The sequence below is a fragment of the Stegostoma tigrinum genome, chromosome 7 (assembly GCF_030684315.1).
Source record: "Stegostoma tigrinum isolate sSteTig4 chromosome 7, sSteTig4.hap1, whole genome shotgun sequence".
Taxonomy (NCBI): domain Eukaryota; kingdom Metazoa; phylum Chordata; class Chondrichthyes; order Orectolobiformes; family Stegostomatidae; genus Stegostoma; species Stegostoma tigrinum.
In genome coordinates, this window is record NC_081360.1 from 8,928,950 (window position 1) to 8,953,581 (window position 24,632).

The following is a 24,632-nucleotide window of genomic DNA, read 5'->3' on the forward strand; positions in this document are numbered from 1 at the left end:
GTTTCCTTAACAAGGATAAGGAATTGTGGATTTCTACTTGAAGGAATACAGCCTGCCATCTATTCTGTCATGTGCTCTGAGAACCTAGCATGTTTCAATAAGGTCACTTCTTGTTCTTCAGTATTCCAACAAGTACAGGCCCAATGTACCCAACAGTTCCTCACATGATAGTCTCTCCATGACTGCTATCAGCCTGGTGAGCCTTTTCTGGATTGCCTCCAATGCCAGTATATCTTGCCTTGGATTAAAAATTGTGGTTTTAACAGTGGTCCACCTGTGGTCTGACTAGTGACTTGTATAGTTTTAGCAAAACCTCTCTACATTTATACTCCATTCCCTTTGAAATAAAGGCCATCATTCCATTTGCCTTCATTATAATCAGCTGAACTCGGATATTAGCTTACAGATAGTAGGGACTGCAGACGCTGGAAAAGATGAGATAACAAGGTGCACCGCTGGATGAACACAGCAGGCCAGGCAGCATCAGAGGAGCAGGAAAGCTGACGTTAAGGGTCTAGGTCTGAAATATCAGCCTTCCTGCTCCTCTGATGTTGCTTGGCCTGCTTTGTTCATCCAACTCTGCACCTTGTTATCTTGGATATTAGCTTTTTGTGATTCAAGGACAAGGCTTCCCAAATCTCTCTGTGGTTTTTTGAAGACTTTGTACATTTAAATAACGTCCACCTTTCTGTTTACCTGCCAGAGTGCATAACCTCACATTTCCCCACATTACATTGCATCTGCCAAGTTTTTACTCACTCACATAACCTGTCTATGACCCTCTGCAGATTCTTTGTGTCGTCTTCGCCACTCACCTTCCCACCTATTTTTGTGTCTGCAGACATGGCTCTAGTACATTCACTTTTTTCACCCAAGTCATGAATGTAATGGTCCCTTTCACTGGTCTCCTTGGCACTCTATTAGTTACAGGTTACCCGATAATGCACCCTTTATCACAACCCTTTGTTTTGTATTAGTTAGCCAGTGCTCTAATGCATGTTAACAAATTACACCAACAGCCTGGGCTCTTATCTTATTAAGTAAACAAATGTGTGGTACCTTATCAGATGCCTCCTGAAAATGCAAATATATAACATCCACTTGTTTCCCTTCATCTATCCTGTTTGGTATCTCCTCAAAGACTTCTACTAAATTTGTCACACATGATTTTCCCTTCATGAGACCACGTTCAGTCTGATCAAATGATGTAAATCTAAATGTTCTGTTATTACATCCTCTATAACAGACTGTAACATTTTCCCAATAACAAATGTTAACCTAACTAGCCTATAGTTATGTATTTTGTTTTTTTTTTCTCTCATTTCCTTTTTGAATAAGACCGTTACATTAGCAGTTTTTCAATCCATTTCTGGGAGGTCTCTTGTGCCCTCTTTCGAGAAGACAGAACCAAAGCCTGTGTTCAATTCTTCCCCCATTTTTGTTTTCCTCATTATAATTTTCTCTGTTTATGACTGTAAGGGACCCACATTTGTCTTTACTAATCCTTTTAGCTTCACATACTTACAGAAGCTTTTTCAGTCAGTTTCTTTCTTCCCTTCCATTTTACTCTCATATTCCATTTCTCCCCTGATCAAACTTTTTGTCCTCTTTCACTGAATTCTATAATTCTCCCAATCCTCAGGCTTGCTGCTTTTTCTAGCAATTTTAAATGTCTCTTCTTTGGACCTAATATTATGCATAATTTATTTGTAAGCCATGATTGTGCCAACTTTCCTATTTTAATTTTGTACCAGACAAGAATAAATGAATGTCATTATTTACACACATTTTTTAAAATATTAGCCATTGCCTATCCACTGTCAACCCCTCTACTAAGGCTCCCCAATCCATCCTTGCCAATTGGCATGTCATATTCTCATACTTAACATCTCTGTAAGCACATAAAGAAATACAGAAACAGAAGCAGGAATAGGCCATTCGGTCCTGTAAGCCTGCTCCACCAAACAATAATGGCAGATCCTCTATTTTGATGCCATATTACTAATTTCTCCTTACACCCTTTGACGCCTTTGAAACCAAAAACATATCTCTTTCTTGATGATATTTAGTTTGTCTAAATCAGAACCATGTGTATGTATTTCTGCTAATTCATTACTTTATTGCAAATGCTCAGTACATTGAGACACAAAGCCTTTAGACTTGTCTTTTTAACTTTGCTATAAACTTAGTTCTATTAGATTATTTGAAAAGAACAGTAAGCCCTTCTAAAAATATGTAAAGGGGAGAAGAGTCATGTAGTGACCCTCCTGCCTTGCAGGAATTAGTAACGGAAACAAAAGAAATGAAATGCACTGGGACCACTATCCTAAGATAAGTCATGACTTTATTCAATGGCAGAGCAGGCTCAAGGAATCAAATAGCATAAACTTGCTCCTATTTGTTCTTACATGTCGTGAGTAAATTCTAGACCTTGCAGGCTAGTCAACTGAAGGCATGAGCAGTGGCGGCTTAGTGATGGAAAATGGAGATGTACAAGTGACTGGAATTGGAGGGGCAGAAAGATCTCAAAGGGTTGTCGAGCTGGAAGAGGTTTCAATGAAAACCAAGTTGCATTGATGAAACACTGTGAGAGTATGAGGTGCCAGTTGGCAAAGATGGATTGGAGAACTTTACCAAAGAGTCTGACGGTGGATAGGCAATGGCTAATATTTTTAAAAATGTGCATAAATAACAACATGAATTCATTCTTGTCTGGTACAAAAATAAGAGGAAATGTGGCTCAACCATGGCTTACAAATAAACAACGAACAGTCTTAGATCCCTGACCTGCCTAATAAGAACCACCCTGTCAGTAAAAGTTCCACAAAAACCTAACACACAATGCTCAGAATCAGAGTCTACAGAAATGGACAGCATTGAAGTCTTTTCTGGTCCAAAATGAATATAACCAAGTAACACCTGACTAGAATGGGACTGCACATAGCAATAGCTGCATGGAGCTGGAAGAGCTGTGAATTGCTAGGACTGTGGATTTAGTGGAGACATTTGGAATAATACAGTTGGCGGCATGATCACAGCCAGAGCCTCTCTAGTTGTTACTCCTCTGATCATTCTCCACGGATGGAAATTACAACCAATTACTCCCATTTTTACATCTTAAACTTAACGAGAGTGAAACCGGCCTGTGCAGGCATGACATTGAATACATTGAATCAATGAAATTGAATACAGAGTGATATTGTTGTTTCTTTCATGGGATGTAGGTGTTGCTGGTTGGGCCAGCACTTTGAAGAGGAACATACAAGTGTTGTCACTTGTTTGCTAGGTGGTAGAGGTCATGGTTTTGAGTGCAGTCAAAGGATTCTTGATGAGGGGTGACTGATAGCCAGTTGATGCTACAGCCCGATCTGCATGTCCTGTCCCTTCCTAATTTTATCCTATAATGTCTTTAAGCAATTCAACTGCTGGCCATCGAAACATTTGTTCTCTTGAGAACTTGTGAAACTTGCAGGCCACTGCTGTAATGTTGGAATGAAGAGGAGATGGCTCAGTTGCTACATGTGCCTCCTGTCTCATCTCAACAAAGAAAGAATAGGGCTAGCCTGTGAGCCACATCTACCCAGTCTTTGGTCACCTTCACATAGATAAATCTATAAATAATGTTTAAATGTGGTCAGTGTATTGAGTATAGCAGTTGGGAGTCATGCTGCAGCTGTACAGGACATTGGTTAGGCCACTTTTGGAATACTGCATGCAGTTCTGGTCTCCCTGCTACAGGAAAGATGCTGCGAAACTTGAATGAGTTCAGAAAAGATTTACAAGGGTGTTGCCAGGGTTGCAGGGTTTGAGCTAAAGGGAGAGGCTGATTAGGCTGGGGTTACTTTTCCAGGAGAATTGAAAGCTGAGGAGTGACCTTCCAGAAGTTTCTAAAACCATGAAGGGCACAGATAGGGTGAATAGTCAAGGTCTTTTCCTCAGAGTTGGGGAGTCCAAAACTGGAGTTTAAGGTGAGACAGGAAAGATATAAAAGGGATCTAAGGGGCAACTTTTTCACACAGAGGGTGGTGCATGTATGAAATGAGCTGCCAGAGGAGGTGGAGCAGGTACAACTACGACATTTAAAAGGCATCTGGACAGGTATATAAATGGAAAAGGTTTAGAGGGATGCAGGACAAATGCTGGCCAATGGCACTAGATTCATTCAGAATATCTGGTTGGTATGGACGAGTTGAACCATAGGGTCTGTTTCCATGCTGTTCTTTTCTATGACTCTCTGACTCTGTTAGAATCGGGTCAGAGGGGCATTTTTTTTGCTGAATACGGAGCTCTGAAAACGGGTAATGGGGATATGATCAAGTGAAAATAAGGAAATACTAGAGATATTGAAACATGACTTTATACCAGTATTTCCACTAGAAGAAAAGATCAACGTCTTGGAAATTCTGAAGGAAATTATAAGTAATTCAGGCACAAGGACTCACCAAAATTAAGCTAAACAAAATGACAATATGAAAAAAAAGTACAAATCCCCAGCACTAGACAGTTCCTCTTCCAGGATTTTAAAAGAAATAGGTGAAAATATTGCAGATGTCCTAAGCATAACCTTCCAAAGTTCCCTTGATTCAAAACTGCTCCTTTTGATTAGAAATTTGTGTATGTCATTCAAGTAAAGATTAAGAGGGAAGACAGAATTATTGGCCAGTTAGCCTAACATCTATTGTCAGGAAATTACTAGTGTCCATAGATGAGGACAGGGGTGACTGAACACTTTGAAAATTTTCACTTGTTCATAAACAGCCAGTACGGGTTTGTAAAGGTTGACAAACTCTACCGATGCTTTTGAAGATGTGGCTAAAGGAGTGAGTGGGCACAATGTGGCTCTTACAATAAAAGTGTATTGAAAAAATCACTTATTGGTTAGCAAAAGTGCCAGTTTCAAAGGATATTCTGTACTCAAAAGAGATTCATCTGCTGTATTTCATTTCAGTAAAGTGTGTCAGAGCAAAACGCTCACTTGGGTGTTAGGCTTTTAATATAGTGCCATTCATTGCTCTTGTCACGTGTGTATTTTGAATATTCTCCTTTTCTTGAAATCTGATTGTATGTTTGCAAATTAAGGATTTAAATATGCACAGCTTTCAAATACCCTAAACGTGAATCAAAGGCTTGATGAGATAGCGGTCTGCAATCCAATGGGCCGTCAGTCACATGGAATTTCAGAGGGTATTTGACAAAGTCACTTATAAAAGATGTAATTGAAGCTGAAGACAAATTATTGACCTGGTTAGGAAATTACTGAGTGTCAGGAGACACAGAGTAAGAGTAATGTACAGACATCCTCACCGACAGGATGTGACTAGGGGATGTGTGTCAGTGCCTTAACTATTCATTGTACTTATCAAGAATGACTTGGATAATGGGATAGAGGGCCATTTATCCAAATTGGTTGATAGGTGACAGAGAAAGCAGTGTAAATGGCAACATAGCATTCCTCAGAGATAGTGATAGGTTAAGTGGATGGGTAAAACTGTGTCAAATTAATTTCAATGTAGACATATGTGAGAACCCACTTTCAACCTAAAAAGGACAGAACAGGTACTTTATTAACAGTAAAACAGCAGGGGTCCAAGAGACTCAGAGCTCCAGGTGCATTGATCATAAAAATGACATGAACATTTCTAGAAAATAATCATAACTGCAAATGGAATTCCAGAATTTCAATCAAGAGGACTAAAATACAAGGGGATAGAGGTAATGCTTTAGCTGCATAAAGCCCGGCGTAACCCACACCTAGAGTTAATATCGTTCTACCCACAGCACATGGATTGCAGCTGTTCAAGAAAGCAGCACGTCACCACCTTCTCAAGGGCTACTAGGTACTGGCAATAAATGCTAGCCAATCAGCAATGCCCACATTTGAGGAATTAAAAAAATAATCACCTGGGAATGGTCATAATAACTTTGGAAAAATGTGCAATCTAAGTGTGCTGCTGCAATGACACTTTACCTTCAAGGCTTAAATTAGGAGGAGCGATTTCACAAATGAGAATCATGTTCCCAGAAATCTAGAAGGTTAGGAGGGGTCATTTCACCAAAACTTTCAACGTTTTAGGGGAATCATATGAAGTAGTTCAAGATGGACTGTTTGGTTGGGAAGTCCCTGGACTTTCTGGAATAGCTGTAATAGGCTGTATATGAATAGCTGTATAACAAATAAGAGACAGCCACTTCATTCAGGAATTAAGTTATGAAAATCTGAAAAAGTTTGGAACTATTTTCTGTTAATGGCAAGTGACATGAGATCAATTATTAAATTTAAACTTGGGACTGAAAGATTTTTGTTACAAGACATTAAAGGACATGGTGCAGAGGGGAACACTCCAAGTATCAGTGTGAAGACCACTGCATTTCTTAATATACGTTAATGACTTTGGTGTATTAATCACAATCTAATATTTGTAAATGACACAAAACTTTGAAGTACGGTGAACTGTGAGGAGTTTTGTGATAGACTTCAACAAGACTTAGATAAAATATGGTTAGAGATATAAAAGCTGCAGATGCCAGAACGCAAGGTAGACAAACAGAAGGCTGGAAGAACACAGCAAGCCAGGCAGCATCTGGGGGAAAGGAGAAGTCAATGTTTTGGGTATTACCCTTCTTCAGGGCCCAAAATGTTGACTTCTCCTTTCCTCCAGATGCTGCCATAGGTAAAATGAGAACTGCTAGATTTTGTTCGGAGTGAGGAGCGATAATATAATCCAAAACATGAGAATACAAAAAGGGGCATAGGAACAGAACACCCACAGTGCGCAAAGCATGTAAGGCAGAAGAACAAGTTGAGAAAATGGTTAAAAAGAAATGGGATCCTGAGCTTTATAGCTAGAGGTATAGAGTACAAAAGCAAGTAAGTTATAATGAATCTTTGTACAATACTGGACTAGTGTCTCCGATTCCGAGCCCTGCCCCTTTGGAGGGATGGGAAGACTTTCCAGAGGGTTCAGAAATGATTTCTGAGAATGCTTCCAGGAATACATTCTTCAGTTACTTGGTTGGACTAGAGAAGCTGGGGTTGTTCTCCTCCAAGATTCAATGGAGCTGTTCAACGTTATGTAAGGTCTGGGCTTCATAGTTACAGAATTAGTTCCTACTGGTGCAAAGGTCAAGACCTAAACATTACAGAATTGAACTAATTAGTAGAAGAAGCAATAACAAAGTTCTGACTACGTTCTGGAGTGACTGACATGGAAGGGTGGTGCCTGGTGAAGCTTTAATCATAGCTTTAAGTAAGGGAATTGAATAAGTGCCTGAAGAGAAAATGCTTTCAGGGATATGGGGAAAGATTGGGGAATTCAGGTTGGTAAACTTCTCTTGTTGAGAACTAGCATGAGCTTGACAGACCAAATAGCCTCCTTCCGGGGCTGTAACTATTCAATGATTCTATATGGAGCTAGGTTTCAAAGCAGTATAATCTTATTGAACCATGGAATCATTTTGAGGAACTGAACAGATTACTTCTGTTTCTATCCATTAGCCAGTGATCTCCTCAGTCTACAACACCCCGAGCTTAAGTGGTGCAAATACCTAATAATTAAGTTAGCCTTACTAAGGATTTGCCAACTGCAAAGAATCTCATTCACAAGAACATAAGGTCACAAAAATTAGGGCCAGGAAAAGCTCTTCGAGAAAGCCTACTCTGCTATCATTAGGGCAGTATCGTGATTATTGATTAGCACTATTGCCTCACAGTGCCAGGGACTCAGGTTCGAATCTATCCTCGGGCTAGTCTCTGTGTGGAGTTTGCACATTCTCCCCGTGTCTGCGTGGCTTTCCGCCGGCTGCTCCGGTTTCCTCCCACAGTCCAAAGATGTGCAGGTGAGGTGGATTGGCCATGTTTGATTGCCCAAGTGACCAGGGATGTGTGAGTGGGTGGGTTTTCCATGGGAAATGCAGGATTACAGGGATGGAGTGGGTCTTGGTGGGATGGTCTTCGGTTGTTTGGTCTGGACTTGTGGGCTGAATGGCCTGCTTCCACACTTTAAGGATTCTGTGTTCCGATAAGATCTGGGTATATCCCTAACACCACTTACCTATCTGTCCCTCCACCCCAATAATCCTTGTCGATCAAAAATCTAACCCAGCCTTGAACATGTTCAGCGAGCCAGCTCCCACAGATGCCTGCACAAAAGAATTCCAGAGGGAAAACAAAACTGTTTAGACAAATGAGATACATAGGTATAGAGCTGAATGAACACAGCAGGCCAAGCAGCATCAGCTGAGCAGGAAGGCTGATGGGTCGGGCTTAGACCCTTCTTCAGAAAAGACAATTTCTGAAGAAGGATCTCGGCCTGAAATGTCAGCCTTCCTGCGTCTCTGATGCTGCTTGGCCTGCTATGTTCATCCAGCTCTACTCCTTGGTATCTCAGATTCTCCAGCATCTGCAGTTCCTGCTATCTCTGCTGAGACAAATGATTGCTTCACATCACCACCTTAAATGAGAGATCCCTAATTTGTAAACAATTTCCATTAGTTCTAGATATATCACAGTGTGGAGCTGGAGGAACACAGTAGGCCAGGGAGCCATCAGAAAGTCTGAGAAGGGTCCCGACCCGATATGTCAGTTTTCCTGCTCCTGTGATGCTGCATGGCCTTCTGTGTTCCTCCAGCTCCACACTGTTATCTCTGAAATCAGTGTTGGCAGTTCTTACTATCTCCCCTAGTTCCAGATTCCCTGACAAGGGGAAGCATCCTCTCAGCATGTTGCATTTAATTGAGAACATTTCAAATCCCCAGGATGACCCAAAACAATTTATAGCCAATTAAGTACTTTGTTAAAGTGTAGTCACTGGTCTAATTCAGGGAACTCGGCAGACAGTTCATGTTCAGTAACATCCTGCACACGATGGGATAATGAGATGATGTATTTTCATGAGAATGCTTAAGGGATAAGTATTAGCCAGCTTAACGTCCCTGCCCTTCTTCCAAATATGCCCCAGGATTTTTAAAGTCCAACTAAGGTGGTGAATAAGAACATGGTTTACCAACTCATCCAAAAGGCGGCACACACCTGATAGTGTAGCACCTTCTTGGTCCTGCACAGGAGTGTCAGACTGTACACTGTGCTCAGGTCAGTAAAGAAAGTCTTTTTCATGTTGATACAGAGATGAGAATCATGGCTGTGGTGAGCAGCTTGTGGGTGAGCTCCTGTGGCAGCAGCAAGAATTGATGCATTTGGCCTCTTGACACATTTGTTTTCGAACTGTCAGTCAGCCAATGCAGTCACATGGAGTGAAAGATTTGGCATTGCATGAACCCTGATCCAGTTCTCCCTCATCTGCCCCCACCCCTACAATACAGCAATATGCCACTCATCAGTAGGACTCAGGTTTCCACCAGGGCCATGTACCCACCAAAACATGTGCCAGGAAGGAATGAATGCCATCAGAGAAAACAGTGAAGGGAGGAAAGATTGAGAAGGGATTCAGTTGGTTGGAAGTTAGCATAACCTGGGAATTGTTTTTAAAGAAAAACAAATTCCTACTGCAATTAGAGCACCTTTCAGGGAAGCGGCACGGTGGCTCATTGATTATCACTGCTGCCTCACAGTAACAGGCGCCTGGATTTGATTCCACCCTCGAGCAACTGTCTGCATGGAGTTTGCACATTCTCCCCGTGTCTGCATTGGGTTTCGCAGGTGCTCCAGTTCACGCCCACAGTCCAAACATGTGCAGGTGTATTGGCCATGCTAAATTGCCTGTAGTGTTCAGGGGTGTGTAGATTAGGTGTGTTAGCCATGGAAAATGCAGGGTTACAGAGAAAGGGTAGGGGGATGGGTCTGGGGTAGGATGGTTTTCGGTCGGTCCGTGTGGACATGTTGGGCTGAAGGGCCGTTTTCCACACAGTGGGGATTCTATGATTTTATGACATCAAGACAGTCCAAAGCTCTTTACAGCCAATAAAGTGCTTTGAAGTCTAGTTACTGTTGTGCTTTAGAAACAGAATGCTTTCCAATTCCCTTTGAATAGCAGGCACAAATTGCTCTGACGAGGCCGCACAGTGTATTAAGCATTGTGTACTGTTTCAGGAATTTGGTCTATTTCTACACCTCATGCCACTGTGAAACATTTGTAGCACTTAATAGTAAATCTTGCAAGAGAAAGTCCCTTGAGGTGATGGAAGTTTCATTTCACCAAGTTCTGTACAGGATACATCAGTAACCACGTCACGCCTCACTGAGGGTTCAGGTGCACTTCCATTAGCTGTCCCGTCTTACACAGACTGTTGTCACTGCTGGGGAGGGCAGATTGACATTGACTGATGTGATATTGTAGGGTAGGTGATGGCCTAGTGGTATTATCACTGTACTGTTAATCCAGAGGCCCAAATAATGTTCTGGGGAAAATGTTCTGTGTGTAATGTTCTGGGGACCTGGGTTCAAATCCCACCACAGCAGATGGCGGAATTTGATTTCAATAAATATCTGGAATTAAGAATCTAATGATGGCCGTGAATCCATTGTCAATTGTTGGAAAAACCCATCTGGTTCATTAATGTCCTTCAGGGAGGGAAACTGCCATCCTTACCTGATCTGGCCTACATGTGACTCCAGACCCATAGCAAAGTGGTTGATTCCTAACTGCCCTCTGGGCAATTAAGGATGGTCAATAAATGCTGCCTAGTCAGCGATGCCCTCATCCCATGAATCAATAACACAGAATATTCTTTTCCTGAACCAACAGCTTGGACAGTTGTTTGGCATCCTGCTCTGGGAAGCCATGACTCACTCAGACTTTTGTAAGTATCATTTATTGACACATCTAAAAATGTTAATTTTGGAACTCCATCTAATGAGGATAAAAACAATCTTGACAGCTGCTCTGTGCTTTCTCATTGAAATGCTACAAATATGGTAGCTAACAAACCTGCCATTAGCAAACTGAACATACTTCTCCTGCTGTATAATCCAAATATCGTCGTTTATTGTCACATCCCTTCTTCATTATTACACTGGCTGGTCTCACGGTACAGAATGCATGAACCATTCAGCAGCAGGGAGGAATGGCATTGTTTGGCCCTCCTCAAAATAGAATCTGTGGTGGCAATAGTTTGCCATTAACAGAAGGTCTTGAGAACTAAGAACAGCAGTAGGCCATTCAGCCCCTTGAGCCTGCTCCACTATTCAATATGATCAAATCTTATCTCACCTTGGCCTCAACTCCATTTTCCTGCCAGATCTCGTAACTCCTCAACCTCGTGCTAATTAAAGTCTGTCTATCTCCTCCTCAAATGTATTTACTGTCCCAGCATCTGCTGCACCCTGGTGTAGTGAATTCCACAGATACACGACAGAAGTATTTTCTCGTCATCTCTGTTTTAAATCTCCCACTTGTTATCCTAAAACGATGATCTCTTGTTCTAGATTATCCCATGTGGGGGCCACACCTACTGTCTGCTTTGTCAATCCCCTTTAACATCTTATATACCTCAATTATATTTTTTCTAATTGCAAGAAAGTATAGGACTAAACTGCAAAATATCTCCTCATAAAACAAACTCATCTCTGGATTTAATCTAGTGATCTTTCTCTGAACTGCCTCTAATGCAACTACATCCTCCCTCCAGTCGTGGGACCAAAACTATGCACAGCACTTCATATGTGGTCTGACCAATGCCTTGTACAGTTGCAACAACATTTTCCCACTCTTACATTCTATGCTTTTAGCAATAAATACCAGACTTCCATTTGCCTTCATTACCAACTGTAGCTGCATACTGGTTTTCAACAATTCAGCTGGAGGATACACAGTCCCCTGTGCGTTGAAACACTCGGAAGTTTCTCTCCATTTAGATGATAAATCTGACCAATATGGCTAATCTTCATTGTATCTTGCTTTCTTACTAAAACACCTATTTTAGTGTTATCTGCAAATTTTGAATGCCATATGGCATAACTGACAACTCCCCTTCATGCCAAGTACTTTACCAATGATCAAACTGAAACAACTCAGGCCAGGCATAACACAGAGTGGAGAAGTGAGCTTCTTTGGTAGTGCACTCTCTGTATTCGCCTATCCCTGGTCAACTTGGGATCAACTTAGGAACACTTTGCCTTTGAATTAACTAATGTTTTTAAATCCTGAATTCTGTGACATCACTGGAATCCTGTCTCTGTGTGGTATCTTTTCCCTAATCATCTTCTGAAGCTCTGAATTGACCTTACACTGAAAGCACTGGTTGTCTATATTTTCAGGGTTTTTTTTTAAAGTCGGTAAGCTGACTCAAATAGACAGTTTATCGTCTCCCACTTTCGCTGCTTCTCAATTACAAGGATCTACACTAGTCACGTCATCCTTTTGCGACATGAGTGACATAAACTTAGAACGCTATATTCTTCCAAGTCTAACCTCTCATGTATCCCCTTGGCATGTGGCTTCACTTCCCCTCCAATCATTGACAGCCTTGCCTTCAACTAGGTTGACTCTAAATGCCAGACCTTTCAGCTTCTCTCCTTCTCTCCCCCTTTAAGAAACTTTTGGAAGTCTTGCTGAGTTTTTGATCACATTTTGTAACCATGTGGCTTGACACCTTGGGATTCAAGTTGTTCCAATTGCTGTTGCTTTCTGATAACTGTCACCAGATATTTCAGCTTGAGTTTAAGAACTTGGGTTTGTTGAACTAAGAACAAGGGAAGACTGGGACAGTTCTTGTTAAGATGTTGTCGAGTCAGAAGTGTCCTATTGTGTTCATATGTCTTTATTACTCCCCATCTTTTGAGGTTTGTCACTGATACGCCCCTCCAAGAGTCTCTACAATAATCATAGCAACACCAAAACAAGAACAGAGAGACTGGAACATCACTCATATCCTCTGAAAGTCCTAAACATTAGAAACAATCAATTGCTCAATATTTCTGATCTCTAAATATTTCAACATGTTTCATCTTTTTTGAAAGTTTTATTTTTACCTTTGGTGATTCTGTGAGCACATCTTTGGAATGAAAGGCACAGGTGGAATTGGAGCAGTGGACTAACGCAACATGGGGATACTGTCAATTTAAACAGAGGGTTCTTTGAAAATCATCACCAAAGGTAAAGTGAAGAAATTGACATTAATCTTAACATTAGGTAGTACACCTTCAGAACACAAAGTAAACCAGCCCTCTCTGAGCTGAACCCAATTATGATAATTATTTAATAGAAGCTACTGCAACCCTGTCTCTTTCACTCACTGAGATGGTAAAAAGAGCTTAGAATGCGAACATGGTATGCAGAAATGAAACCGAAAGTGAATACACATAATTTGCTCAGCAGCCTCTTGGCCTATATTATTAATGTTCTAGAATATGTTTAAGTTGTCCAGTTAATGAGGACATTAGATTGCAATTACTTTGTTAAAATAACAATGCCTTTACTTCACTGTCCTGTTCATCTATTGCTCAGACTCTCCAGATATTCAATTGTCTAATTATTCAACTATGCAATTACCTATTACTCCTCAGTCCAGTCACCTCAAAGTTCAATTACTTCACTGTCCAGCCTATCACCAATCATCCCATTGTCTTGTGATCTAACTGTCCAGTCGCTCCACAGTCTTGGGGTTCAACAGTTCATTGTCCCACACATCGGTGGTGTGGATAGTATCCTGCTTAAAATGTTAAGAGTTCCCAAGTTATCAGTCACACTGGGCAGAATTCCAAGCCCTCCTGAGGCAAGGGATCATTTAATCAGGTGGGTGTGGACACCAATGCCTTCCCAACTTTGCACTAATTAGGTCTGGTCTAGGAAGGCTTGTGGATGGCTTCCCATTCAAAACACCCATTGAAACCTTTGTCCACTTAAGGATCTCATTGTACCAACACTAGTTTCAATCCATGTTGAGGTTGATTTCTGATCAGATGGCAGGGAGGAAATCCCTCATTCAAATGTACTCAGAGCCAGAAGAAGGCATACGGCTTTAGGGAGGTAGGGGTCACAGGTGGAGAGGGAGCTGAGTACTGGGAGGAGGGACATCCGCATGAGAATGGCGGCTCATGTTACATCATCGGCATGGCTGATACTTCCTTACACAAACAACGTGATTCTCTCACCCATCACTGGTTAATCACCAGGCTTCACAGTTCAACATGTCCTTCACTACATCCCTCTCTAAGTTACCATTTCTCAGCCCCAGCGTTCACTCTATCTTTTGTTCAAAGCCAGCAAAAATGAATAAATGCAAAACCAGTTGAGGATGCAGATCACCCTCACAGCGCATACCAAAGACTGGCATCATGACCATGATTATCTGCTGCCTTCAGTTCTCTTCACCTGGAACCCGCTGTCAATCAGGTTCTGTCTGGCTTGTAGCACTGCGTCCTGCCATGCAGAAAGACAGCTTCATCCACTTCAATGTCCTTATACTTGAACGTCTGCTCCTGTTCCCATGGCTCCTCAGCATCCATCACGCCACCCCACTGTCTTCTCTAATTATGCAGAATATAGCCACCAGGGTGATGAACTGGTGTACTGGAAAGCCCTCACAGACCAGACCAAGCAGTGAAACTGCATCTGTTTCAGCCACATCGCCTAATCCACCGTAGCCCTGGTCAAAGCATAAGCAGCATCACTGTATCTGCACTCTGCATCAGGTCGGGGGGCTGTGCAATGGTGTCATGAGCCTTGGCTACAGTGGGCAGCCCTGGTCCGACAGTGACAAGCTTCATAAGATCCTTACATCCTCAAACACATCTTTGACCATCTTTGATGAGCAGCCCCTCCCACCCCACCCCACCCACCACACCGCACCCCCCACCACCACCTAGAACAGTCCGTGACCAGCTCCCCAAATGATGATATGCTACCATTGCCATCAAACTAGAAAATCAACTCTGGTTCAATGAAGTGTGCAGGACAGCATGCCAGGAGTAGTGTCAGGCATACCTAACAATGAGGTGGCAACATTGCGAAGCTATCAAATAGTCTAAGCAGCATATGTTAGACAAAGCTAAGTGACTGCATACCCTATGGATCAGATCCAAGTTCTAAAATCCTGCTATTCCAGTCATGAATGGTGCTGGACAATTAAACACCTCACTGGAGGGTTGGCTCCACAAATATCTCCATTCTCAATGATGGAAGAGCCTAGCACATCAATGCAAAAGATATGGCTGAAGCAGTCATAGTAATTTTCAGCCAGAATGCTCTGAGGACATTTCATCTTGGCCTCCTTCAGCGGTCTCCAACGTAACAGGTGCCAGTCTTCAGCCAATTCAATTTGCTCCGGGTGATATCAAGAAACAGTTGGAGGCACTGAATACTGCAAAAGCTATGGGCCATGACAGTATTCGGGCAGTAGTAGTTCAGACTTGTGCTTCAAAACTCATCACTCCCTTAGCAAAGCTCTTCCTGTACAGTTACAACACTGACATCTACTCAACAATATAGAAAATTGCCCAGGTATGTCCTGTACACAAAAAGCAGAAGAAATCCAACCCGGCCAATTACCACCCTATCAGTCAACTATCAATCAGTAAAGTAATGGAAGATGTCATCAACAATGCAATCATGCAGCACCGGCTCATCAATAACCTGCTCAGTGATGCCCAGTTTGGGATCCACCAGGGCTACTTAGCTCCTGACCTCATTACAGCCTTGGTTCAAATATGGACAAAAGAGCTGAATTCCAGAGGTGACAATGACTGCATTTGAATTAGTATGGTGTTAAGGAACCCTAGAAAAAGTAGAGGCAATGGGAATCAGAGGGAAACCACTGGCTGGAGTCTTTCTGCATACAAAGGAAGATGGTTGTGGTTGATGGAGGTCAACAATCTCAGCTCCAGGACATCTCTGCAGGAGCTCCTCAATGACCAAGGCCCATCCTTCTTCAGCTGCTTTATCAATGACTGTCCCTCCATCACAAGGCCAGACATGGGGATGTTTGTTGATGCTTGCATAATGTTCCACGCCGTTTGCAACTCCTCAGAAACAGTCCAAGTCCAGGTGTATCTATGGGGTGATGGTGTCATAGTAGTAATGCAATCCCAAATCCCAGTTAATGTTCTGCACACGGATTCAAATCTTACCATGGCAGATAATGAAATATGAGTTTAATAAAGAGCCAGTCTGAACACAACCAGAGAACCACTGCTAATTGTCATTAAAAAAAGATCTGGTTCAAGAACGTCCTGCAGGGAAGTAAATCTACTCTCCTTATATTTACAGGCCTAGCCAGAGATGCACATGTCCAATGAATGGATAATAAAATAATCATTTCTTTACTTCAAATTATATGCTTGGACCCTTTTCATTTGCCTCATCTTTGACAACAAGTGCTCGGATTTTGTTTTATAAGGCAATATTTATGAAGGAATTCGTGCTGAAATTGTAGTAGGTCAGTTGAATTTGATGGTGTAGTACAGTCTTTGGCTGGAAAATCAGGCAGTCTTGTATGAGGTTCTGAAGGAGTCAGATTTGTCATCTCTGGCTCCTGATGGTTGTAATGGACTTAATTCATGTTAATTGTACCTATTGATATCATACAACAAACTATACCTTATGATGTAAAATTAGTCCCTCTTCTTGTTAAGGCTCTACAGTGGTCCATCCTTTCTAATTAGACACAACCTTAGACTCAGCAGAAGGAGGAGGATTGGCAATGGACTACTTCATCCATAAGCTACCAGTGGTGGGTGCCCTGAGCTCAATATGACAGAGTTCTTTATTGAGATCCAAATATTGAGACCCTACGTGCACCTGTTTTCTTCAGCTCATCAGGGCAAACGTCCTTCAAAAGATATCTTCTGGTGTAGATCTGAACTTAAATATTTTTAGTTGTTTTAATCCCACCTCCTTAATGCCCTCTCCACTTTCCTCTTGCCTATGAAATCCACCTCCTGCTCATGTGACACTAATCCCACCAAAATGCTGACCATTCAATTTCCCTCCTTGACTCCCACTGTAGCTGAGATTGTCAGCTAGTATCTTTCTTTGGGTGTTGTCCTTCTTCCTTTTATACCTGCCATTATCAAACATGCCCTCAAAAAACACAACTTTGACCACTCTGATCTGCGAACCAGAGGTGAAATGAGAATGACTGCCTTTGACATCTGGGCCATATCTGAATGAATATGGCATTGAGGAGGCCTCGGAAAAGTAGAGGTAATGGGAATCAGATGGAAAGCCTCCGGTGGTTGGAGTCTTTCTGCATACAAAGCGAGATGGTTGTGGTTGCTCGAGGTTAGCCATTTCAGCTCCAGGACATCTCTGCAGCAGCTCCTTAGTGACCTAGGCCCATGCATCTTCAGTTGCTTCATCAATGACGATTCCTCCGTTGTAAAGTCAGCAGTGGGGGATGTTTACTGATGCTTGCGCAATGTTCATCACCATTCCTGACTCATCAGGTACTGAAGTAGTCCATGTCCAAATGCACCATATCGATAGGTGGTGGTGTTATTGTGGGCACCATCTCCCTGCCTTGAAATCCTTGGACACACTGGCATCTCTGTTACAATCAGATCCCAGGCGAGGTTCCCCAATTCATGACTGTTCAAGATGGATACCCAAAACTGTCAAACTTGTGGGTGAGGAGAGGCAAACCGCCTCTTCTTCTTCATTCTCCACCTCTTTGGTTGGTTGCAATAAATTAAACTTAAAAACATTCTCTTCCCTTGCAGAAACCCTTCTCCCAGACCCAAATGTTACTCAGGTTTTAAAATGAGCCAACTTAATCAAGTTTTCATGAATTAATTCAGAGATAATGGGGACTGCAGATGCTGGAGAATTTGAGATAACAAAGTGTGGAGCTGGATGAACACAGCAGGCCAAGCAACATCTTAGAAGCACAGAAGCTGACGTTTTGGGCCTAGACCCTTCATCAGAAAAGGGGGAGGGGGAGTGGTTTCTGAAATAAATAGGGAGAGAGGCGGATCAAAGATGGATAGAGGAGAAGATAGGCAGAGAGGAGATAGACAAGTTAAAGCCAGTAGAGGTGAGTGTAGGTGGGGAGGTAGAGAGGGGATAGGTCAGTCCGGGGAAGACGGACAGATAAAGGGGGCGAGATGAGGTTAGTAGGTGAATTAGTTAATTATTTCACGTGATAAATAATACAAGCACAACCTACTTAAGAGCTCCCAAGTTATCAGTCACACTGGGCAGAATTCAATGCCCTCCTGAGGCAAGGGTGTGGACACCACTGCCTTCCCAACTTTGCACTAATTAGGTCTGGGCTAGAAAGGCTACATGAGTACATTTGAATGAGGGATTTCCTCCCTGCCATCTGATCAGAAATCAACCTCAACATAGATTGAAAGCAGTATTAGTACAATGAGATCCTTAAGCGGACAGCACAGACTCAAAATTATAGAGGCCAAAACGATTAGAATCTTAAAAACATTATGATCAGTCTGAACTCAGGAACAGTGGATGGTTAAAGGTTTAGTTAAGGTTACCAGTCATACTGAGATATTGAGGTAGTTGAAATTTTTGAAATTCTTTGTTTTGTAGGTTGATTGAAGTTCCCTTGTTCTGATTTCCTTTTTTTTTAATGGAAAAAAAAATGTTTACAGCACCAGAGTGAGAGAAAACCTTTATTTGCAATAGAGGGGCAACAAGGAGACAGCTCAACTACAACTTTCACAGCATGTTAATGTTCAAACTCTGGTTGATACACATTCAGTCTTACTATTCCACACCAGCAGAGTGAAACTGACTTTTTAATCCCCTGACCTTGTGGTTCTTCAAAGGGGAAAACACAAAGCCTGTGAGCAGTTTGAGACATAATCCAAAAGGCAGTTTGCTGTTCGGCAGGAGCATGTTGCCCCTATAACTTTCAATCACAGTCCAGTCTATTTTAAGTTTCTTCCTTATCTGCAGTTATTGCATCTCATTTGTCTATGCAGAATTTTTTATACTTGCAATTGTTTTGTCTCGGTAGCGATTCCATTTTAAAAATACATTTTGGACTTGCAGGCTAAAAGTGCCTGCAATATTTTGGGTTCTGACCTGTTGTTGTAATACAATGCTCTGTCAGATGAATGAAATCAGGTCCATTCTTATTTCGTTGCAGTGAGTGAAAAAGAGCTGAATATATAAAACAACAGCACACTCTCTCACACACATAAATTCTCTTAACCTTGGTCAATATTATCTTTCAATTCTAACTGGATCTCTTTTAGGTTCCGGGTAATTACTTTTCATATCCTGAGAATGTGGATGATTTTTAGGAGGTATGGTTGAAGGAATAAGCACCAAGACAGCAGCCTGGCGTTCTGGATCTTAAACTTTGCCACAAAACTTTATGGGTTGCGGTCAGTACAGACTGTCATCTCTCTATGCCCATTTATGACATTAATCTCAAAATGTTTTGCAGCCAGCAATACTTCTCTATTTTGCAGTGCCACCTCTGATGTTCGACTTTATTTTATAAGTACCAGATTGAGCTCTATATTCTGGACTCATCAGGACAGCAGTCCTTATCCTGATATTATTTGCATTGATGGGTACTTTAAATGTTTGTTTAAATTTTGGAACTGGACGTACAGCCTCAGTAGTTGAAATAGCATTCAGCTTTCTGAAAACAGTGTGGCATTATTCAGTTCATACTACCGTAATTTTCTGTAGCTAGTCTGACAGCAGTGCAGCTGCTGTACTGAAGCTAGGGCTGAATTTTCATTCCCAATAACCTTTTTATGGGATTGGGCAACTGTGCTACTGCTCCTACCTTTGCAGCTCTGGGCAGTATACTTCCTTATTCTACTGTGTCACCCTGGTAGGTCAGTTAGGCTTTAGTGAACTCAGTCCCTCCTAATTGGTAACTTATTATATTGCTCATGCAAAGCAGAAATAATGGAGCAAGCGGCTCCCAATGTTGAGACTGGCTTTGCTAGATTTTCTACCCATTTCTAGCACATATCCTCCCCAAAGCCTATGTCGCTCAGAGCCCTATAAGATTCCACCCTTTGTTGCTGTTTATAAAGTCAAGGATCTCTTCTGCTTCTTTTCAAACTGTGTTCTGAACTTGTTCTTCAAACATGTGGCCATGTGAAAATGACAGACTTCTCTTTTAAATATCCTGTCTATATTATCAAAGCTCTTTTATCAAATGTGTCCTTCCATAGTTGCAAAGAGGAGCAGGGGAAGGATTGCACAAGATCAACAACTCTAAAAGGAAATTATGATGCCATTTAGTTTTTATCATTCTTTAATGTAACAGCAGGAATTTTCTTGTTTTTGTGAAGTCTGTATTCTTTGTAATGAGGCATGTTGATTCCAGAAATAGACTGAAAATGTCAAACAACGCACTTCATGTCTCAGTAGACATAGCACCGGTGTGATATAATAAGTCTACTGGTCATCCCTTTAAGTCAGGAAGCTGCTTGCCATGGAGGGCAGATCTCTTTTAACATGGGGAGGCTGTTGTGCTGCAGCATTTTTGAAGATTGATAATCAACATGTGGCAGGATCTGCACTTGTTGGGTGCTTAGTAAAGACACCTACTATTCCACCCCGCCCCCAACCCCAAAAAACATGTCCCATTCAACACCAACAGAAGAGATACAATGTGCGTTACATATATTGCACTGCACTGTATTGCCCAACACTAAAACTCACTGTTGGACAACATTTCACTAATGTCTTGTGTTGCACGATGCTTTACTACTCTGTGCCATGTCGCAGTCTGCTGTATAATATTATCCAGCACATACAGTATCGTTCACTCCTGCTGACATCAATATACTGTCTATATTTCATTCTTCCAAAAGGTTATGCATGCAAATAAAGAAACAATGGTCTGAGAAGGAAAGTTTCAGCTAACAAGTTATTTTCAATTCATTTATTTTTGGGACTAAATGAAGTGAAAATGCATTATCATGAAAATGGATGATATAAACCCAACCAGTCTGATATAATTGTGAGGCTCAAATTGGATTTTTCTTCATTATTCAATAACTTTATAGATTCTGTTCCAGTTCCACATCTACTTCCTTCTCCTTCAGCCCTGCCCCTGTGCCCAACACCATTTCAGTGTTGGAGCAGGAGGCTAGGTCCTCTTTGCGCATATCTTTGCACTAGCTGTCTGTACCTCTGTGACATGACAAAGCTTGAGCTACTGCTTGGATCGTTCTTGCCTCATTGTAATTTGCTTTGTTTCCACTAAGCTCCTTACATGATAAGTCTACAGGCATGAAGACGATCTCAACATGAGGGACAGCCCACCTCCCAGAAGGAAAAGCCAGTAAAATTCTTGGTGAGACATACTGGCCTGAAGCATCTTGCATATTTCAAATTGAAGGTCTAGTAGGACCAGCATGTTCATTTTCCAAGAATGATTTTTTTTTAATAAAACTGTTTTTGCCTCCGGTTTGGTATGTCACTATGTAGAAGTGGACTCATCTGTTAATTTCTCCAAGTAATAAAGAAAGAGCAACTCTTACTGATTCTGAATGGTTTCGATGAACATCTCTTATTGAGTTGAGTTTATCTGGTACAGGATGTTCAATACTTACTCCTGACATAGGTGTGTAGGCAGGAGGAGGGCTGTGTCCTGTTTGGCTCTGGTGGGAAGAATGGAATGATGATTACATGAGTGGCTACATGAATGGCAAACGGATGCAATGAACATTAAAGAAAGAAAAATGCAAATGAATCTGCAAAATGGAACAAAGGTTATGAAATTTCATGCACTAAGTTAATGAAATGGACAACATGATCTTTCAGTTACAGAAACTTCATTGCTCAGCAGTAGACTGCTGTCAATACCCATTTTATGTGCTCAGACTCAGGTTCACCAGTTCTCATGTTCAACTAATAAGTGACGGTGAACCAATTTCTCAGTGAAATTTTTCGAAAATTTCTCTCTCCATCCTTTCTCTGCTGCTGTAGTATGGTTCCATGACAAACAACAAAACCCCACTTCTCTTCATCACTGGCCAACCTTCAGGTTTGAATGCAGTCAGTGAGAAGGCAACTACACCTAAATTAAATGCTGTCAGCTTCCAACATGCACAGACATCAATACAGTCATGCAGACTCACACAAGGAAACATATAAACCCATGCATGTACTCACACATGCCAGATATATTGTAGCCATTAACATGGATACGCTAAAACTTGTGTATGCATGTGCCATACATGTGCACACAACACAACACAACACACCGTCATGAATGTTCATGTACATACAAATCGGCACATACATATACATCAGTTGTATTGCTTTCAAATACACTCAAATGAAATGAGTAGATTTGAAAGAGATTCAAGCATTGATCCTGGGACATTTCCAATCTATTTGAGCCAGCGATGCACCATCTATTACTTTCAACCCTCAGATTTTGGGGCAGTTCCTCTTTCATGTAGCAATTGCATTAATCATTACAGTTTATGGTCAAGTGCAAAATGAGTTTGCTCTCAACCACATTCACTATCAGGGTCCCATGGCTTGTGGCACTCATTAATGCACTGCTTTGCTCATTCGTGCAAATGTTTTGCCATCATAAATGATCACTTTTTGTTCTAATGTCTCACTTTCCACCTCTTTATCCATGAATACTGCTGGGCATGTGAGCCACTCCAGTGATCAAGGGGTATTTGAACCATTGGATTTTCATAGCTGAGTTAAGATCTACATTTCTATTGGTGTGGGGCTGGTTGAATAGTGATCAGGGAATGCTGGTTGAAATGTTTTGTGTTGTAAACAATTTAATAACCTCCAGTTCCTCTGAATGAGATCAGTTAACTCAACTCAAGTCAGGCATGAGATCCAACAGTCTGTTGCTCACTGGATGAACTTGCTACGCTGAGGACCACCTTTGGGATATTTAGTTGATGTGCACAGCAGGAATCTTTTCAATGATTTTAAAATTTCAAATGATCTAAATTATTACAGATACGGAACTTCTTCTCGCCTTTTACTTCAGTCTTTCACTAGTTACTGAAGGAAGTTCAGTGAACTAGTGGTGTAGCCATCATTGTGCTACCTGCTTCACAAGAAGCCAAAGGTGAGTTGCATGCTGCTCGACCATCTTTTGAGTGGATATCCCGACAGCAAATAGCAAATTAATGGAGAGACACTGTATCTGGTGAGATTCCAAATCTAGTACAGTCCTGGTTCTAATGCCACCTCTAAAATATAGCACAGCTCTGATGATTTTGCAATGATGAACCCAATATGCTTTATGAACAAAAGCTTAAAGTGCTTTAACTGCTTATGCATCTTATCCTCTAGGTAATGCATAATAATATGATTTGGGAAATCCTCATCCTTACGTGGCTAGACTGGAGAAGCTGGGGCTGTTCACTTTGGGAAAGAGTAGGTTGAGAGGAGATTTGATCGAGGCTTTCAACATCATGAGAAATCTGGTGGAAAGGGAGAAATTGTTCTCAATGACGGAAGGGTTGAGAGCCAAAGAACACCAATTTAAGACAGCTGGCAAAAGAACTAGATCTGATATCATACTAGTAAAAGCCCTTATACAGAACAACAAGTTAAAATCTGGAATGTATTGCCTGGGAGTACACTGAGATTTAAATTCTCAACTTGCTGGGTTAGAGGAGAGAATATTACTACTCAGCATTAACTAACATATCATAGGAAAAAGGTAGGTCAGGATTCCAGAGATAGAATGTTCTAGACATTGTGATATGAGGGTCCAATACAGCAAGTTTAATTGTCCACTTCCCTTCAGAAATGCACAATTATCCCAACAGAAAGAGTCTGCAGGGCTGTGGGGGACAGACATGGAGCAGGACAGTAAAAGTAGTTCCAAGACACAGCTGACACAGATGATAAGCTGAATGATTTCCTTTTGTCCTGTGAACAATTCTGTGATTCTACACTGATTCTTTACTGTCTGTTGATCATGACTGCAATGAGTTGAGTTCAGGACAGCTTACTGTTCTCTTTGTGTACTAGTATACTTGAATGGTAGGAGTAATAATATTAATTAGTATAGTGAGGACTGGAATGATTTGGATAAAAATATGAACTAGCATTACACCACTGAAACAGAGACTAACATGGAATTGAATAATGTAGATAGATAGGATATGGAATATTATTAAAACTTAGTAGTTTATAGGATTCTGGTGGACTGATAATGTTTGAACACTAATGCATGTTCTCCTCACTTGACACTCCATTTTTCCAATACCTCCCTTGCTGAATTTCTATCCATAACCCACCCTAAGTTCTAACTTGTTCAACTACTGATTGTATCCTATCTCACTGCTCTTAAACCCTGTGTTTGCTAATCTACACTGCACCTTTGTAGCCCAATGCAGCAAATGTCAATCATTCCATCATTGGGGTCTTCACCATTCTTATATTTCTTCACAATGGGGTCTCAATAATCAATCCAAGATACCAGTTTTCCCTTCTCATTCAGCAAGTTAGGAATCCAAGTCTCAGTTCAGACTCTTAAACCTACAATCCAGACTGACATGTTAGCACCACCCTGAAGAATGTATCACAGTGGTAATATTACTAGGCTAATAATCTAGAGGCCCAGGTTGATGTTTGGATTCCAATCTTACAATTGCAAATGGGGAAATTTAAATTGAATCAATGCATAAAACTGGAATTAAAAAGTTAGTTTTCGCAACAGGGACCACTTAAGTGCCAGGTTGTCAAGCAACCTCTCTGCTTCACTAATGTCCATTAGGAAAGAAATCTGCAAGCCTTATCTCATCTGGC

General features: G+C 41.4%; 1 protein-coding gene across 6 annotated transcripts in view; it reads right to left on the reverse strand.

Annotated features, from left to right (window-relative positions):
* Nucleotides 1-24,632, reverse strand: part of LOC125454104 (receptor tyrosine-protein kinase erbB-4-like) — an 873,837-nt gene that overhangs the window by 18,504 nt on the left and 830,701 nt on the right. The window contains exons 26-28 of one of the 6 annotated variants that reach the window (XM_048534468.2): nucleotides 23,207-23,296; nucleotides 21,443-21,490; nucleotides 12,926-13,006 (exon numbers count right to left, since the gene is read on the reverse strand). The exons of 1 other annotated variant lie outside the window; for it this stretch is intronic. In XM_048534468.2, coding sequence (XP_048390425.1) covers nucleotides 12,926-13,006; nucleotides 21,443-21,490; nucleotides 23,207-23,296 — 219 coding nt within the window. The remainder of the gene's footprint in view (nucleotides 1-12,925; nucleotides 13,007-21,442; nucleotides 21,491-23,206; nucleotides 23,297-24,632) is intronic. 4 more of the 6 variants (XM_048534469.2, XM_059647035.1, XM_048534470.2 and 1 more) reach the window with 4 other exon arrangements.